This window comes from Rhea pennata, chromosome 3, assembly GCF_028389875.1.
Source record: "Rhea pennata isolate bPtePen1 chromosome 3, bPtePen1.pri, whole genome shotgun sequence".
Classification (NCBI taxonomy): Eukaryota; Metazoa; Chordata; class Aves; order Rheiformes; family Rheidae; genus Rhea; species Rhea pennata.
Genome location: NC_084665.1, coordinates 5,559,282 through 5,579,112, shown reverse-complemented (window position 1 = coordinate 5,579,112; position 19,831 = coordinate 5,559,282). Strand labels below are relative to the sequence as shown.

General features: G+C 38.4%; 2 protein-coding genes across 2 annotated transcripts in view; one reads left to right on the top strand and one right to left on the bottom strand.

The window, feature by feature from the left end:
• Window positions 1–4,974, bottom strand: part of WDPCP (WD repeat containing planar cell polarity effector) — a 129,593-nt gene extending 124,619 nt beyond the window's left edge. The window contains exons 1-2 of the mRNA XM_062571237.1: window positions 4,901–4,974; window positions 3,570–3,650 (exon numbers count right to left, since the gene is read on the bottom strand). The gene's annotated coding sequence lies outside the window, so the exon portion shown is untranslated. The remainder of the gene's footprint in view (window positions 1–3,569; window positions 3,651–4,900) is intronic.
• A 519-nt stretch (window positions 4,975–5,493) lies between these two features.
• MDH1 (malate dehydrogenase 1) lies at window positions 5,494–17,927 on the top strand. Its single transcript, XM_062571437.1, has 9 exons — window positions 5,494–5,597; window positions 11,104–11,202; window positions 11,532–11,628; window positions 12,546–12,721; window positions 14,211–14,333; window positions 14,467–14,643; window positions 16,248–16,361; window positions 16,580–16,669; window positions 17,274–17,927. Exons 1-9 carry the CDS (start codon window positions 5,595–5,597, stop codon window positions 17,397–17,399), a joined length of 1,005 nt encoding a protein of 334 aa, XP_062427421.1. The 5' UTR covers window positions 5,494–5,594; the 3' UTR covers window positions 17,400–17,927.
• Window positions 17,928–19,831: the final 1,904 nt, after the last annotated feature.

Genomic DNA, 19,831 nt, shown 5'->3' with positions numbered 1-19,831 from the left:
TTTTTATATACACTGTTACTAAGAGATGGGGAGAACTTAACCTTACAGGGCAGCTGATTCTATGTAAGCATGCGCAGAAATTGGGTACCTGCATTTATGTGAGCAGAAGAAATTCTTCCTCTCCTCACACATCAATAAAAATACCGAATATGCACAAGCAACACTTGAGCCATTCATAGACACTTCTGCCACTTCAAAATCCATCTGTGTAAAATTTCCAAAAGCAGACTAGATAACCAAAAGAATCTGTGAAGAAGCAGAAAAACACTCTTCCAGGAAACAGTGTTTAGTTTGCTCTTAAACTTATCCACATTTTAAAAATTTATCTTTCACGTATTAATAATAAAATTCTTTAAGATAAAAAGTAATGACTGAAGTTATTTCCTTGCAAATGTATCAGTACTCTCCTTTTTTATAACAAGTTAATTTCTCCCTTCTCAGATCTAAACATCTTTTGATATTTTCTTTAAAATTAGAAAGGAGTGGTCATTCAATACTTCAAAAAAAAAAAAGGAGAAGAAGATGTTCGAGGAAGATAGTGAGAAAAATTCAAGCCATATGATGTTAACTATTAAAAATTTAGTTCTGTAAAAATATAGAAACAAGTACCAACAGATATTGTAAACTGAGGTGAAACACTTGAAGCAAAATATGTGATTGTAATTCACAGAAATAACTGTAATGAGAACAGCACTTGTAATTACGCTAGAGGTTGTTTAAGAGTATCCATCTGTCATTTTGATGTAGAAGAAGGAAGCAGATGGATTCAACCACCTACACAGAGCCTAGAAAATGGAAAGTAATCACTAGGGCTGGTAAATTCTCTTAGTAAAACAACATCAAAAGTTATTCCTTCGTTATCAGGAGAAAAAAAAAGATACAAATATTTAAAATACCTGAACAGATGCAAAAGAAAGTAATTTAAAAGAAAAAAGTAAATATTTACATTCAATAAAATTGTTATGCCATTTGACTAAACACTTACTGCATTGTAAGAAGCTAACAAGGCCGAAGGCCCTCACCAATATATATATATACATTTCTTTTTTTGCTGCTGTTATGAACCAATCTTAACCTTATGATTACAAAGATTGGTTTTGCAGGTTTTTAATTGTTACACTGATCATTTCTTCTTTAGAATACCCACCCACCTCTTCTGACTAGGTTTAAAACACACCACCAAATTAGAAACGCTTTTAAAACTGGACTTTATAAAACAAGAAGAAAGGGAATGAAGACTAAGCATTATTTTGCTATTACAAAATAGACATTTTTTAAATACTAGATTTTCAATTACTCATATGCTTTCAATTAGTGTTTCCATTAACCTGCAGGTTTTACTCCACAGCAACATATTAAAACAGGCAGCTATAACCTGACAACCTTTATTCAAATTTCTTTAAAAAAGCAATGTTATGAAGATTCCTTGGAAACCCACTATATAAACACAAGAATTTCCTATCAATACAAAAATCAAATGAATCAAAGAACTGTACCATTTCTTGTGATCAATGGAAAACTGCCGTTCTTTTTTTGTCAGTCCCTGATCTCACATGCTTCTTGCAATTTTAACTGGTGACTCACATTTCTCAAGGAAATTGGTTCATCTTTTACCCAATCTCCTTGGTGGGGGGGAAGGGAGGGGAGGAGGGAATTTTTACATTTGCTTTAATGGAAACAGTCCTAAAACTTAATTGTTGAATCCATGATGTCCAAATTACAGATAGGCAGTTTTAAGTACTAATGTACATGTAGCTTCTCTGGCCTGGAAAACTGCTTAGCAGAACAGCCAGGCAGCATACATACAAGCACTTTTCTGCACATTTCTGCAGCACTCATGCCATTCTCCTATTTGCAAAGTGAGCTTTGGCTCCTCCTCTCTCCATTTCCTATCTCCTGAATATGTTTATCGTAGAAATCTCTACCATCTTTCCCCTCAGTCCACCTACCAGGGGAAGATATTCCTGACTCACTCAAAAGTTACAAAGCATAATCAGCCTCCTCCACACATTGATCTTAGTGAAGTGGAAAGCCCACAGACTGTTGTCACAAGTGTCTGTTTAACCAAGAAACAGGCAGATTTGCGTTTCGGTAACAGGACAAAATCCAGTAAGACTATTTCTCACACACCAGGAACAAAATTCTGTTCTTTTCTCTTCCTAGTAATTCAGAGATGATCAACTTTAGAGACTTTCCCATCAATATAGCAAAGTGTTTGTGTGTGTCTGTGCATGTGGTTAAAATTTTTTTAAAGGGATTCCATACCCTATATCTGGAGGAACTAGGGGAAATGAATACTCTAAGAATAGAGCTGGTAGATGATGATAGCTCTTCCAAGGTCCCTCAGCTTTGTCTTACAATGGAGTTATTATCAAGACTCTGTGATAACACAACCCCTTGCCAGTGAGGTACCCCTGCAACAGAAAACACACTTGAACTATACTCAGGGAGGCCTGAGAGTATCAGACCACCACATCAGTTCTACCTACACAGGGACAGCAATGGAGGCGTTAGTGGTTGAAGTGTACATGTAATAGGTATTTGTACCATTAATCTACCTAATAACAAACAAAAAAAGAACATTCTGGTTGCAATTTTTATTAAGACTTGACTTATGAATAGTTCATAAAGATTACTAATTAATGTTGCAAGTATGCATCTTTTGTGTCTCTTCATAGTTAGCACAGATGAATACAGAATGTTTTATGAGAACCTATCCACCTATTAAAAACATTTTAAAGGTTGTATAAACTGATTAATGAATGACTAACTCCCACTAATTATGTAAACACCCAACCAAATCATTAACAACTAAAAATGAGGCAATAGAATAAAATGAAATCAGTTTCATAGAAAGACGGTAAGATTCTCATTAAGAGAAACTGAATTTTCTGAAATGCCACAAAAGTTATAAACAGAATTTCTAGATACATGTGTTTATTCAAACTGTTTAAAGCTATGCAGTCTCATATTAACTAAGTTTAAAAATGAACAGCAAAAAACTAGTTTCGAACATGAAAACTAGGAATACAGTAAATATATATTGTATAAAAATATCAATTCTTCCAGAAAACTGAACTATTTTTGTTTTCTGAATTAAAATTTTATTGTTCTTGCTTATATAGTTCTCTTTTATATTATATATATGTGTATATATATATATATTTTTAAACACTACTACAGATTTCTCACATATTTTAAAAATATATTTTGACCCTCTTTATCCCATTTCAGTAGTTTTTGTAATGTTCTATTTCTTAAAGAATAACTTATTTCTCAATTAGCTCAAAACCTAGAAGAGACTTCCAAAACTGCTCCAATTCTATTATTTCTAGGATTGAGACTGGCAATCAGATTTAATTAATTTATTTAAATTAATTTAATTTTTAGATTGTATTAAATATTTTTAAGGTTACTTCTATTACACAGACTTAGCTATAGGAGACACATTTTTGTTAAAAAAAAGGATAAGGAAATGCACGCGATAAAAGAAAAATTGTACTGTACACAAATGGAGGCAATAAAAAGATAACTTTACAAAAAGTTGGAAAATAAATGTCAAAACTTACCTTAAAAACTCATTGATTTCTGTAGCTGGCAATGAAGAGAAAGAAAACCTCATCCAAAATACAGTTAAAGAACACAGCTGGCTGTTAACAGAAAACAGTTCATTTTAAAACATAAACAAAAGCAAGAACTCGGGCAAAATACCCTTCAAAACTACTAGATGCCTTCAAAAATAATACTTAATCCCCAAAACATAGAGATTAACACATCTCACGTATTAACTGCAGTGTTTTTTTCTAATTACACCAATTTCAGGACAATTCAGTCCTTACCTACAGAAGAAAGTTCCACTGGCTTAATTGAAATCCATTAAACCTATACATGCTGCTGTGTTGACACACACAAATCAGTTTACAATATGCTTACCCTGATTTAGTTAAAAATTCTTAATGAATCAATGCAAATTGATTTAAAAACAAGCTCCCTTCTACTTACCAAGCTTCTACACATTTCACAGCAAGCTGGACCTCAACTGTACAGCTACTTAGCTGTCAAATTCATCCCTGGACTAGAATTTAGGTAATATCTTCGTTTATGAGAGAAACGGATGTTTATTAACCAGTGTAAATCAGTATAGTGTTAAGGACTCTGACATTTAAAATAAAGTTTGACTACACATTTTTAACTCTTGACACAGCTCTCTGCTATACTATGGAAGATGTCAGAGGTTCAGCAAAGACTCAGTCAAGCCACAGTAAATTTAGAAACATGACGCAATAAGCAACTAGACTTGCTAAATGGAAACACCTTACATGATAAGTGTAAATATTTATGTTTTAAATACTTATGGGATGTTTTTACACCCATTGCCCCTAAAGGATGAATTTATTTCTGTATGAAGAACTTGTGTCAGTTTGCACTCTGTATAGATTTTTATAATTTTTTCAACTAGCAACAGAAAGGAAAAAAACAGAAAAATAGAAAGAAAAACTTTAAGACTAAAAAGCAAACCTGCAAAAGAATACTAGGGCAAGAGAAAGACTTAACTATATGACAGAGCTTGTCATGTGTAAGGAACCCCCTGTCCACTAGGGAGCAAGATCTGAGGGAAAAAAAAAACTTTAATGACAAAGTTATGCCAGTATTAACCTCAGTTCAGGCACAGACCGAAACAGCTTTTTTTCAGTCAGCAGCAGCAAACGCGAGGCAGCGGCGGGGGCCGAGGAGGGCAGCGGCCCGCAGCCCTCGGCGCTGCCTCACGGCTGCGCGCCGCCGCAAGGCCGGGCGCGGCGCGCTCCGCCGGGGCCCTCCCCCCGCCCCGGGCGGAAACGGCGCGGCCAGGACTCCCCCCGCCCCGGGGAAGCGCACGGCCGCGACGCCCTCCCGAACCCACCGAGCGCTGTGAGGAGACGGGGCGGGGGCGTCACCGACGCAGCGACCGGTCCCGCGCGTCTCGCCCACGCGCGCGCCGTCCCCGGTTCCCCCCCCCCCGTCACCTAGCAACCAAAGAAACACCGCCGCCTGCGCACGCGCAAGGGCTACGCGCACTCCCGGCGCTCAGCGGCTCCAGACCGCCGTTCCTCTTGCGCGCATGCGCGTTCTTTCCCGCGCATATCTGCACCCTGCGCATAACGCGTCCCGCCAGCTCTTCGTTAGGCGCATGCGGAATCCCAAAGAGCGGCGCCGCCGCAACCCCCCGCCCGCTGTTCCCGTCGACGCATGCGCAGTGAAAGTTGCTGCGTGTTACCCCCTAGCGGGAATCGGTAGAGCTGCTCTCGAAGCCCTGCGGACAGCCTCTGCGCTTCAATGAATGGAGACGGGGGGGGCGGGTACGCGCTGTCACTACGCCGATAGCGTGCGGGGGCCAGGCAGGCGTGCCCCGAGGCACGCCGGGAGTTGTAGTTTCGGTGGGCAAAGAGTTGCCTGAGGCGGGCGGGAGAGGCGACTACAATCCCCAGGCGGCTGCGCGGGCTGCGCGGGGAGGGCTTGCCCCGCCCCTCCGGTGCACCTTAGCGCGGCGCTGTCGCCGTTGCAGTCGCGCTTTAGAGGTGACCCTGAGGCAGTCGGAGCTGCGCCTCGTCTCAGCCATGGTCGGTACCGCGCTCCGCTCCCGAGCGCATAGCCTCTCTTCCCCAGCCGGGGGGGGGGGGCCTGCCCGGGGCGAGGGCCCCTCCTTGGGGCGGCGGTTGGGACGGGGCGGCCCTGGGCTGCGCCCCGCGGTCGGGGTGGGGGGTCTCCCCTCGGGGAGAAGGAGCTCCGTAATGGCGCCGGCTCCCCCGCGGGCCGTTGGCGCTGAGGCCGCCGCGCCTGGGAGCTCTTCCCTCGGGCTCCGGGCCGTGGCGGCCCGCGAGGCCCCGGGCAGTGGTCTGATGGGCCGCTCGGCACCGGCGGGGAGCGGGCCCCGTGCCGTGTTCCGGTCTCCGTTCAAGCGGCGCTGGCCCGGGGCTCTGCGGACTCCGCTGCCCGCGCCGCTCGCAGGTGACCTTCCTCCATCCTCGGGCTAGGGGAGAGGTCAGGGTCGGCCCCCGACACGCAGCCCTGCCGGGTTTTAGCCTCTTCTCCCCCTCGGTGTGGGGAAAAGGCCGCCCGGTTTGCGGGAAGCCCCTCGGGGAGGTTTTCCTTGCTTGCGCACCCGCTTGGGAGAGCGGGGTGAAGCGGTGCCGTGCGGCCTGATGCTGACCCTTCAGGGACTTACATACACCTTTCCTAAAACCGCAGCCCTGGTTGAGGCCCACAGCTTATATAACTTTGCCTTCAAGACTATGTGAGTGCTTGCTCCTGAATTTCACCTGATTTCAGCAGTTCTGGGTGCAGCTGTTTTCCATGTTAGTTACCTCAAGGGAAAATGCCTGCAAAATGTTTTCCTCCCTCTGTGTAATCCCTGCTTGCCGTGAGAAGTCAAGCTATTCATGCAGATTCTCCAACCTATTATTCAGGTGTTTACTTTGCTTTTGGTGCTTTGCTGTAGAGAAGATGCTTGTGTGCTTTAAAACTTGTCTAATTAGTTCCAGCTATAGCTTGTAAGCTAAGTACCTCAATCTATAAACTTTAATTATGCTACTTTTCCACTCTTATTTTTATCCAAAATATGGATCCCCCAGGGTGACCACAAGACAGCAAGCTTTATTTTGAACTTGAGCTTTGAGAACACTGACTACCATGAATTTGTTGGTCCTCAAGAGAACTTCTGGTTGAAAATATTACTTTAATGCTTAAAAAAAAAAAAAAGAATGCCACCATTTTTGTCCTGTTTACTGTATTCAAGTTATGCATTCAGTATTGTAGAAAGGCATTAAACTTATGAAGCGATCGAGTGTCTGTTGATGTAATTGCTACTAGCTAAATGAAATGGAGAAAGCTTTGTAAGTACACCTCTCTGAAGGTCATTTCTTAAAGAAAGAATTCCTTTGGAATTCTGTCTATGAACTGTAGTGCTCCTGGGGTTACTAAAGTGTACAGCTATCTTGCTGATACTATCTGCTGCCTTTCCAAACGCTTTTATTGTCAGTGCATCCCTGTTGTGAAGAGAGAGGGACAAAGTGAAAGTTTGTTAGGCAGACTCTTAAGTTTTTGAGGAAATACAGTTTTACTAAGCTCAATAGTAAACTTAAAGCATTCTTCTCAAGCAAGGTAGCTTGACTGACTTTAATGTTCAGTAAAAATGTTAAGATGATGGCATTCTACAGACATAAAGTTTAGGTATAATTATGTTTACTACTTACCGTTAGAAAAAGACTTCTATAATGCAGAGTCTATCACTTGTGTAGATTAGACATAGAACTTTTGATATCCACATCTCCTGATTGATTGTGTGTTACTCAATATTACTCTTACTAACCTTTGTAACCTCCTGAAGCGTAGTCAGCTTTTTATAAGACCTGTTTTACAGTGTAGTACTACTGTCATGCGAGGTACAAACATTTTAAGTCTGCTACTACAAGCAGTAATCAGAGATAATTTAGGCATTGAGTTCTTAAGCCAAAGCAAACAAATGAACCAAAAAAGTCATTGAACCCATAATTTCATCATTTGATATTAGATCTACTCTTAGCTATGATAATATAGGGAGGAAAATCCTATGCATCTGAATTAAAGGAAAAAGATATCTAGGGATGTAGTGCTCACTATCTTTACTCTGTCTTTTAAAACTTCTTTTAACTATATATCTGACATGCACAGTGGGGGAGGCTTTGAAACTATATAATTCAGCTTGGTTATATTTATCCTATAGTTCATTTATACTTGACTGTAAGTAAAGGTCACCTCTGTAGTTAGCAGTGCATGAAAGCATTCTTATCAAAGCTGCATGTAGGAGCCAAGTCACGGGTTGAAGTGCCTGAATGTGAATGCATGGAACCTCTCTGAGGGAGAGAAAGAGCTTGCATATTACAGGGACACTGTCAGCTTGAGAGTTAAGTGCTTCCTTAAGTCCCTTCCCTCCAAAAGTAGCCTGGGATGATAAACGATATTAATTCTTATGTGATGCAAGTTCAATTTTCTAGGGGAGGTTAGATATCTTTTGTTTTCATAAGAAGTATAACTTTTTTTATTTGTTAATGCATCTTCTGGAATCAAAAGACAGTATGGAAATTTTTTACACTGATAGTTTGCTTTTGGAAGGGGCAAAGGGAAAGAAAAAGCCAATATACTGAAAGCTTGGAGATTCAAAAAAAAAAAAAAAAAAAAAAAAAGGGAAGAAAGAAGTAGTAGATAGTATTCCTCATTCCTTCAGCTGCCATGGCTCTTCCTCCCTGCCCTGTTTCAAAAAAGAGGGAAGAGGACAGGAGGGATGGTGCTAAGCAAGCATATTTTTTTTTTGGAGGAGGCTGAGCTGACTCACAACTATCCAGTGTTTTTTTTTTTCTTAACTTCTTTTAACAAGGCTAAATGTTAGTTCTGTCTCAGTAAAAAAAAACAGTTTTACCTCTTTGTATCTTCCTTTCTTTCCTCTTTTTGCTGCTGTGCTAAAGACTTACCATGAGTGAAATTGTTTATGAATAATCACAGATTAACGTGCATATAGAAGAGAAAATTCTGTTTTTTTTTTTTCCCTCTTTTGTGACATTACAAGAAATACTACATTAGTTTGGTTCCTGAGCTGCAGAGGAGAAAAGGCCTACCTTTTTCAAGTCCTCTTTCCACTTCACCAGAAATCCTGGAGTGTCAAATTCATTTTTTTTTGATAATATGTAATTCAAGGAAAATGTGTTCTGTTATTATCTCCATTAGTGCTGGAATAGCATGCTTAGCATGCAATTACTTTTTGTATGCAAATTACTCATAAGCAATTTTACCTAGGCCAAGTTTTGCAGCGCAATAGCTTTCCAGTACTTATTTTTCAAACTAACATGATTAGCTGTCTCAAAAGACTATTCATTATTCCATTTACTTTGCTAAAGAGAATCTATATATTATCAACACACTAAAAAGTGTTCTTTAAAATCTGATGTGCATCTGTAGTCTGTGCTGTTTATCAACATTTAGGTATTTCAATGAATGTGTGAGGTATAACTCTGCTAACCTAGACTAGTGTAATCTAGAACTTGCTATTCTAGAGTGTCTAGTGCAAAATAGTGAAAGAGTTTTGAGATTTTTAAAATGGCAAGAATTCTTTGTCTGCTCTTCTTCCCCTTCTTTGCTTAGTTTTGGCAAGACTTTAAGGGTGAGACTCTCAATAGGACAGATTCAAAATGAACAATGCAGATCAACACCACAACTGGTAATTATTTAATCAAATGTTTTAAGAATCATTCTTATAACATAGACAAAATCAGAGTTCTAAATTTGAGAGTTCAGTAATTTAACCTAATCACTTATGCTGTGATTTTACTTAATGTAAAACAAAGTAGCTTCTAGGTGGCCTAATTTTTATGATTATCTAATGCTAGCCTGATGCAGCTGTGCTTGGATGGTGAATACTACAGAGAAAAAACATTCAAATCCAAAAGTAATTTTCCAGTAAATATCAGTGACAGGAGTGGTGGTTGAAAGGGATCTCTTAGAGGTCATCTAGTCTGACCTCTTGCTCTGAGTCTGGAGGCTGTCCAGTTTAGCCTGGTGTCAAGACTTTTGTCAATATTAGATCAGGTCATCCATGCCATCAGGCCATCTAGATTTTGATTATCTGAGCATTGAGAAGCTCCAAGGATGGAGATTGCACAAACTCTGGATAACCTGTTCCAGTGCTGTAGTACCACATTAGTCATGATTTTTTTTCTCCCTTCAAGCTGAACTTCCGAACCTGCAATTTGTGGCAAGGTCACCTTTGTAACCCTCCCTGAAGTAGCAGTAGGCTGCTCTTGGGTCTCATTGCGTCCTCTGTCTTTCCAGACTTTGTTCAAGGCTTCTGGCCAACTAAGTAATGCTGCACTGGATCCTATCTATCTGGTTTTTTTTTTCCATCCCTCTAAAATTGGAGGTCCTGAAAATGGACTTATTCCAGATGCAGCCTGACCAGTGCTGAGCAAAAAGCAGCGGTAACTGAGTTTAGTTGCCAGGTACACTTCTCAGAATGTAGCACACTACGCAGTTTAATAATATATATTTCCATGTTCAATTATATCTGAAAATTTTCAACAACTCAAATGATCATCTTGTAATTATTTGCAAAAAGTGAGCATAGGATTCCAGCAGACTAGTCAGAGCCTCTTCATATGTGTTTTAGCACAATCTACTGTGGTCCTATTGCATCAAAGGAAAAAAAGGTCGCGTAAAAACCAGACTTACAAAGTATTGGGTTTATGAATATCCTTTGGCGTGCTTTGTTTTGTTAATATTAACTAATCTGTGTTGTTTCCAAAGTCTTGATTCTGATTAACAAAATAAACTTTTGCAACAGAGAAAAACAGGTATTTTTTTCTTCTTCCTCTTCCCTCTATTTGCAATATAGCACTGTATTGGCATAGTCTTTTCCCAGTCTTTTGGAATTCTATGTCAGTTTGGTAATGGGCAGTTATATTATGGATGTTACATTATAGACAAATACAGATACTAGCTTTTGTCCATAGATCTGCTGTGTAACAGCTCAGTGAGGCAGTAATTTTAAGTTCACTAGATTCTTTGCCTTATGGCATTTGTTAAGTCTTTGCTGGCAAGTAAGCATTCAAAATGCTTAACATAAAGGGCCTTTGGTATTACAAACTGTCATGTTTTGCCAGTTTTCAGATTCTTATAAAACTTGAATAGTAAGCTTGAAGTACGGAAGTTATGGTATAATCCAGTAAGTGGCTGCATATTGTAAGTGCTTATGCTAAAGAGGTATTGTTGTTTAAAAGAATACAAGCTTTTTCTTTTAATGAGAAAAGGGCAAACAATTTTTAATTCATGGCATTTGGGAAGCTTTTCCAGGAGCACTTCTTGTTAGGTCATTTTTGCAGATGTGGTCTATTTCTCTTGAAGACAAGAGTTGTTGGTGGTTCCAGCAGAATAGAAACAGATCCTAGGTGCTGGCCTTATTCCATATCTGAGCACATGCTTTCATCCAGAGTGAATACTTTTAACCCTTTTTCTATAGTAACCATTAATTTTTACAGCTCTCCAACAGGGTGATACCGTACTGTGTAGCAGTGGGTAAGTCTTGGTTATTCTCTCTTACAGGCTGAACCAATCAGAGTCCTGGTGACTGGAGCCGCTGGGCAGATTGCTTACTCCTTGCTTTACAGCATTGCCAAGGGAGATGTTTTTGGCAAAGAACAGGTAACTGCCACACTGAATTAGCACTTGTCTCTGCTACACAGTAACGAATGAACTAATGTCAGAACTGTAGTCCCTAAGAGACTTGTTTTCTTGAAGGTTTTCAGAATGGTTTACCAATATGCAAGTAACTTTTTCTTTGAATGGGAAAATGGAGTCCCCATGTTGTGCAAACTCTCAGTTGTTAGTCATGCTGAAATTTTTCATTTTTTTTTGTAAATGGATTTTAAGTTGCTAGCCTTTACAGAAGATAACAAGGTAACATGACAAATTTCATTTAAAAGCAGATGCCTATAAGCCCAATTCATACTAAGCCGTTCTTTTCTTTACAGCCTCTTGTTCTTGTGCTGCTGGATATCACTCCCATGATGACTGTATTGGAAGGTGTAGTGATGGAGCTGCAGGACTGTGCTCTACCGCTGCTGAAAGGTGGCCAGAACTTTTCTTATATCTTCTTCTGTCTTGCTACAGTTGACGTTAGGCAGCAGGACATATTAGATGATACTTCCTTGGTTTTGTATTTTATGGAAGGTGAATTAACGTAATTAAACTTAGTCTGCAAACTATGAATAATGTTACCTCTCCAAATAATGATAATATGTAAAGAACTGTAGAAGTCTGTTTTGGCTTTAATTGTCTAATTATGAGTTGTCAGCATGTATAACAAATTGTTAGATAACTACCCATATATATTATATTTTGACATAGTGGTAAGATAACTTTGAATCTTTGGATATGCCTGCATGCTTTTACTAAACAAAGTCTTCAGAAATGCCATATCAAAAAAGATAGAGAGAGAGAGAGAGAGAAATGGCTCATCAGTCCTGTAAACAAGCTAAGTTCTTATGTTCTAATGAAGTGCAAGAAAGGGAGTCAGTAGAAGCTACTGAAGTTATTACAGCAGTTACTTGAAAAGTGTATGGTTTCTAGCTCATGCACTTGTATACACTACTGTACTGCTTCAGTTTGAAGTGTTCTTAAGAGGAGAGGAAAATTTCATTTGTGTTGATGTGTGCCACACACACACATGCACATATGTATATGTATTGAAAGAGGGAGAGAGAAAAGGTGTCTGTCTTCATAGGCCATTTTCCTGTGTTTTCAGAATTTATATTTAAGCTTTAGATAAATATTTGTATAACTAAATATTTGTCAGTAGACAGTTCTTTCTTTCATCTGTGGAATTAGGGCCAAATGACTATACTTACTATTTTTGGAAGGGGGAGGTGTTGCTGATGTCAGATCGGATTATACACGCTATTTATGAACCAAAGAATAATCCCATTAACACTTTGCCATAAATATTTATCTTTCTTGGATTTTTTTCCCCCCTTTCCTTTTCTTAGAGGTCATTTCAACAGACAAGGAGGAAGTTGCATTCAAAGATCTTGACATAGCAATTCTGGTTGGCTCCATGCCAAGAAGAGAGGGCATGGAGAGAAAGGATTTACTCAAAGCAAATGTGAAAATTTTCAAGTCTCAGGGTGCAGCCTTGGACAAGTATGCCAAAAAGACTGTCAAGGTGAATACAGAAACTGAATTCTAAAAGTTAACTCTTTATTGAGTTATGTAATGACATGTAAAGAATACATTGTAGAATGATGCTGCTTAAGTATAATCCTGTTCTGTGCATACATTCCTTTCCTTTAATCTTGAATATGGAATTTTCCCTGGGGCTTGATGAGATATAATAGCTTAAATATGTAAATGATTTAGTCCTACATTCATTCACTGACAGAAGGTGAATCTTGCATTATATTGTACATTCCACAAACTCTGAAGGTGTTCAGCAGTTTTAGGAAAAAAAAAAAAGGGTAGCCTTCTGCTTGCTATTTGTGTTAGCTGGGAGAACTAAATTATCCACATGAAACTTCCTACTTCGTATGCATCTGTGGCTTTAACATAAAGACCCTTAACTTCAGTATCAATATGGAATTACAGTTGCACAAAAAATAGGCTTTGCTTAGGTTGTTAGGATCTTGGTCTTTAATGCAGCATTGGAACCTTTTAATTGTTCTCTCTCAGATTCCTTCAGCACAGTTAATGGGATCATGTGGCTGCTCTCCTACTGCTCTTAATCTTAGACCCAGACTCTGACTGTGCTTTGTAACTGACTTTTTAATGTCTACTTCCTCTGCTGATGAACTTCCCACTGATTCTAAAGACTTGCTTGCTTCTTTATACAGTTGGAATTAAAAAAAAAATCAATGTAACTATCGCAAAGTAATGGAAAATTTACTGAATTCATTTTCCAAAGAGAAATACAAAGGGAGGTTTGTAGATTAGTTTGTGTGATTGAGATTATGTGGAGTTGGATGTTAATCATTTGAGGCACATTTTCGTTAAAGGAACAATAAAAATCAGTTTCCCATAGTAATAAATTGATCTCAGTTCAGGCATGGTATTTTATTTCAAACTGCCTATGAAATTGAGATAATCAACTGTTCTGGCATCCTTGTTAATTATAAAGGAATTACACACACATGCACACACATGTGCGCATGCAGACAGACATGTGCACACAGACATGCACGTGCACACACATGCATGCACATACACAGATGCGCACGCACACATACACATGACAGCCAGCTGAGCAGCCCTCTATAAGGTGATGGCTGATTCACTGTGGGCTGAGTAGTGTGTGTATACTGTTCTTTCTCTGTACCTGGTAGCATGGGGATTGAAGCCAGGCTGTGCATCAGTAATGTGGCTCTCGCTAAAAATGCTATTCTCATTCACATTTGAATGCCAGTATTATAAAGAAAATGCCTAGCTTTTCATGACGATTCAGCGACTATAAATAACAAACACCTAGAACAGTCCTGAAGATTGCAAGCGATTTAGAAAACTTAACTTCTTGACAGTTTCTTTGAAGGCAAAGCCATGGCTTATATGCTGAATTTTTCTATATTTCATTTAATTCATTTTGCACAAATAGCTGTTTGACTAAATACTGACTTTTGCTTCATCTTTCCGCATCTGCTTTTTCCCTTTGTTTTCTTCTTTAGGTTGTGGTAGTTGGGAATCCAGCAAACACTAACTGCCTGATTGCTTCAAAGTCAGCCCCCTCAATACCAAAGGAAAACTTCAGCTGTTTAACTCGCCTGGATCACAACAGAGCTAAATCTCAGGTAAAAAGAATCTATTCAAGGCAGAATGTTTCCTGATGTCTCCACTAAATAGAAACAGAGCAATGCTTTCAAAGAAACCATGAACTGAGAAGCTGAAGTTAATAGAATCTACGTTTTCTTAATTTCCTATTAGATTGCTCTGAAACTTGGTGTGACTGCTAATGATGTGAAGAATGTCATCATCTGGGGGAACCACTCCTCCACTCAATATCCAGATGTTAACCATGCAAAGGTAAATGTGAAAGGAAAGGAAGTTGGAGTTTATGAAGCTATAAAAGATGACAGCTGGCTGAAGGGAGACTTTATCCTGGTAAGATCCTAGGTTTTTTATGATCTCTCTGTGCTTCTGTTTTTTCTTGAATCTATTTAAAAAAAATTGTAAACTATGTAACTAACATAGACTTAGTGAAGCAATTCTTCCTATCTCACTAGCATAAATAGTCTTCTGAAGGCTTGTTTCTTCGTTATTTGCTGTTGAAAAATTAAGGCATTATGAGACTTATGCCAGTATTACAAGAAAAATCCATTTAGAATGCTAAAATTATTCAGTGAAAATAATACTGATTTTTAGCTTAGTTGTAATTCATCTGACATGTAGGCACCACTGACGGTTCACTTTAGTGACTTTTTTTTAGGAGCTTTGTAGATGAAATTAGGAAGATTGTCACTCTTCCCCATGGCTGCTCCTGTCTCCAACACCAAAAAAAAAAAAAAAAAAAAGAAAAAGAAAAAAAAGCTGAGTCCTCCCTTTAAATCTAAATCCATGGCCTCTCAGTAGCATTTCTTAAAAGTAATCTGAAAAATCTAGACAATACATGCAAATGTTCTAATACAAAGTAGTAATAAATAAAGGTAGTAAAATAAAACAAAGGTAGCAATTGATCAGGAACACAGTCTACATCCTTGCAATGTAAAGGGAAACAGGATTACTAAAGCCACTGGTGAATGTTATTTAAGCATACATACTTAACTTGGTATTGCAGTGTTAACTGCATGCTGACAGTTGTGTTCTTCCTAGCCAAGATGCTCTGTGTTTGGAACATCTTTTTTTGTCATCTGATCATACTGTCTTGCTTCCTAGCTTGTCTGTGGATACAGCTGATTCCAGCCTCTGCTGCTTTTTCTGTAGAAAAAATGGTTGTACGCTAACAACTAAAGTTCATGAGCCAGACAGTAAGCAAGAACCTGTTATAGGAGCTTCTTGTAGAGCAGAATCAAAAACGTGCCAATCTGATGTGGCTGGAGGCAGGCACATCTAGGTACATTGTGATGCTGGTCTATGCTAGAATGGCTTGGCTAGGATGAGATTTCATAATTGCTCCTTCAAGATTGGGTTCTGGTTTGCATACAGCCTTACCAAAACTTAATTAAAAAAAAAAAACTACTAAAATTTCAGCAGCTATTTTAAGTACAATTTGTAAATACAATCTTGAGCACAGGGAGTTTCATCTATCTTCAGGCATTAAACAAATTTTATGCAGTAAATATCGTAGGATGGAGACTAGCAAGTAGTTCACTCTGCTATTCAGCTGAAAAACTAAATTCATAGTGTTACAAACTCTACAAACTTTGTTACTATTGACCTGTATCTGGTATCCTGATGGTCTATGATTGAAAGATCTGGTAGCTTATGAGAGAAATAAGCTGCTAGCTATAAAGTAGGTACTGAGAACTAACTTCTCTGAAATATTCCATAATTGTCTAATTTGGCCAGACTCTTCTATTTGTATTTTCTGGATTACGTGCCATGTTCATTTACTGATAGAACTGTATCTGGTCTGATTAAGTTAAAGTTTGTAAGATGGTCTTTCCTCGTGGCATTTACTAACAGCATTTAGACCAAGCCGTGGTTTTGCTGCTTAGTAATTTAAACGTTTTCCTTTTTTGTTTTTCTTTGTTCTCCTTTAACTACAGACTGTTCAGCAACGTGGAGCAGCTGTTATCAAGGCCAGGAAGCTGTCCAGTGCAATGTCAGCTGCCAAAGCTATCTGTGATCATGTGAGGGACATCTGGTTTGGCACTCCAGCGGTAAGATGTAGCACTTGAATAAGTGGTTGTTTGCCTAATGCTTTGATTAATGCCAGTGTCTTTTACCTTAATGTATGTGTGAGGAGGGAAGAATCAGTCTTTCTGGAATAAAGTGTCATAGGAAATGCAAAAAATATATATATAATACACAAAAGTTTAAAATTTTGCTTGTTTCTAGCAATGAAAAGTTACTCATCCCTGACTTTTCTGTTTCTCAGGGGGAATTTGTTTCCATGGGTGTAATTTCTGATGGCAATTCTTATGGTGTTCCTGAAGATTTGCTTTATTCATTTCCCGTTGTAATTAAGGTAACTAGACCGTAGTTAAGACTAAGTACCTTCTGTAAGATCTAGCTGAACTGTCATATGAGCATGTCAACACTAGTGTTTTTTCTTGTGGGACTGCAGTTGCTGGGAGGTGGACCTTTTAGTAGTCTTTCACAGAGGGGACCGTTATACACCATTTATAGTAATTATTGTCAAGTAAATACTGATTTTAAAGAAGCAGAGTCTGTCATGACTAGCTACTGCTGATGGTATTCTTTATCAGAAAACAAAAGTCACTTCTACCTGTAGCAGGTAGAAGTAGCTTTATAGCCGTAAGCTTTGTCTCTGACCATGCAGATTGCTTTTTAGAAAGCAGTCTTACTCTTGGCTGTTCTAGAAGTTCAGATCTTTATGTAACTGAAATAAAATAGGATTTTTATTTTTTGTGGTGGTGAACAACACTAATCACAGTACTAAGATTTTAACTCAATGTTGCATTGTGTTTTGAGGAAGCTAAGTTCTAAATTAGCTAAACTCAAAATCATCTTCAAAGTTGATACTTAATTCTCTGTAGTGTTTACAATGCAGAGTTAGTTTTCTGCAGACTGAATGATGCTTGTCATCATATGGACTTTTTCCCGAACAGGACAAGACCTGGAAGTTTGTTGAGGGTCTTCCTATTAATGATTTTTCTCGTGAGAAGATGGATCTGACTGCTAAAGAGTTAACTGAAGAGAAGGAGACTGCTGTGGAATTTCTTTCCAGTGCATGACTAGTTAATCAGGAATTACAAAATCACTTAAGAGTGGAAGAATCCAAAAGTCGTCTCTAAGTCTGCTACCAAACACTCTTACTGTAGTCAAGTCAATTGTCTGTGGCAACTGTGCATTTTAAAGTTCATATGCTTACTGGTACTGTTGTGCCTATTGAGTTATTAGCAATGAGAATATTAAATAAGTAAAACTAGTTTGTTGACCAAACTTTCTGTTCAATACTTTCTGTTCAATACTACTTGCTTTCTGTGTATGATACAGAACAATTGTTTGCCTCAGCCTTGGCTACTAACGCACAATCTTGTTTTTTATTAGAACTTGGCACTATTGGAACATGTCCTAGCCTGTGATTACTTTGCATCCATCTGCTCAACTGAAAATGAAATCAAAATGCCAACAGTTCTCCTTGAACTAGTACTTTAGTGACTCAAATCTATCAGTGCACAGACTCCGAATATATACTGTTTGCTTTGGTTATGCTCTACAATGCTTGTGAATAGAAATATTAAAAATGCTTAATCACATAATGGCTAAGAGTAGTCTGTTGCCCTTTATTTACATGTTTCAGTTACAGTATGGTATTACAACTGAAAAAAAATGTTTTGAGAGGTAAGTAAATTAGTTTTAAGACGTTTTCTTGACAGTTAACACTTTGATTAGTCTCAGCTGAAATTGTTTTGTGTCAAAATCCGACATAGGCTAAAGAGAGTAGTTGGGCAGATGTATCTTCCAATGCTGCAATTGAAAAGTAGCTTTGGTACTATAGCTCAGTACTAATGTAGTTATGGCTTCAATCAAAGGCAATCAAAGCCTCATCCCAAGAGATACAGACTTATTTGGTTAAGACTAAGTGAAGTTAATATACTTCCTTGACTATTTTCCTAGTACAGTCTACAAACACTTCTAATTTGAGAAAGCTGTTTTATCTATAATGTGCTGTATCACTGCCTTGCACACAAACAGATGAATATTGCTGTAACTCTTCCAGCTGCATATTTTGTCTGTCTCAACTGAAACCTACCTTTTTTAGATTTCTTGCAGGATGCCAGGTTTGTTGTTCTACTAATTACTCAGATGTACTACTTCCTGTTCTGTTTGTTTTCTAAGCACCTTAAATACTACTTACCCTGACTGTAGGGTGCAAGCTCTTGTAATAGCGGGATTTACTAGTACAGAATGCCCATGCTAAGCTTTTGACCATCCTGTCCCAATGTAAGTGTTTCTGCCTTATAGTATAGCACATCTCTCAACTGTTCCGTCTTTTGATTTGATGTCTTTAAATGACAAAAGAGAACCACTTCTACAAAAAAAAAAAAAAAAAAAAAAAAGCCATGCATAAAACTTTAGCTTAATTTCAAACAAAGCCATTCCTATTGTCTGGGATTAATCAGCTGGAATATAAGATATTTGAAGAGACATCAATAAACTAATCTTTAAGTCTGTGACAGTGGTAGAGCTCTCATAACATTACTGCAGCTATTAAGTGAAACTAATACAGCTGCAGAGCTATGATACATGAATAGTTGAAAGAAAAAAACAAAAGCATTTCAGAAAACTAGGAAGTCCGTACTGCAGCATAGACTACCTGGAGACAGAGCATGAAAGGTGACTGCTTTGAATGTTCATGAAGCAGCTGTTCAAGAAATTGTGTTCTTGTAGTCTTAGACAAGAAATATATGCACTGTATTTTTGCTATTTTATTCACTATACTTCCCCTCCCCCCCCCCCCCCAAACCCTTAGGAGTTTATCCATGGAGAAAAAGCTGAGAAGCAAATTTTATACATCTGCAACTGTCTTCAGAACCTTTTGGGTAACTTCTATAGAAATTAGGGAGGTAGGGAATGCTCCTAATGTGATGACTGTCTTCTGGCATTCATACAAAGTCAGTAAAATCTCATTTCAGCATGGACCCAGGGACTGGAGGTATTCATTCCGGTAATCATCATGCTACATATTATTTTAATACAATGCATATTTTAAAGTGAATGTGCTAGAAGATAGCCACAATGCACACTATTACTCAGTTTGAAAAAGGTATGGGCTTATGAAAGGAAAAAATACATACATCTGTGTCAAACTATAACTATGATAAATAACACTGTTGCAGTAGGTTTTGTGCCATACCTGAATAAACACTGCTCTAGGGAAGAAGTCTTTTTTGTTTGTTTTGAGGAGGTTTTTTTGTCTCTTTTAATTCTGAAAGTTCTCAAAGTTCTCATTCCTGTAGGATTGTTTGTTAAAGCAGTCTTCCCCAGGAGACAATTTTCACTTTCTGTAGAATGATGCTTATAACACTTTTTGTATCAGAACAATTGCATCATTAATCTTAATTCTTGATAGACTATCCCATGACGATATTTACCTAATCAAGTTAACAGTTGATTTCAAATTTGGTTCTGCTCATGTTGTGAGTTTTTATTTCTTCCAGGC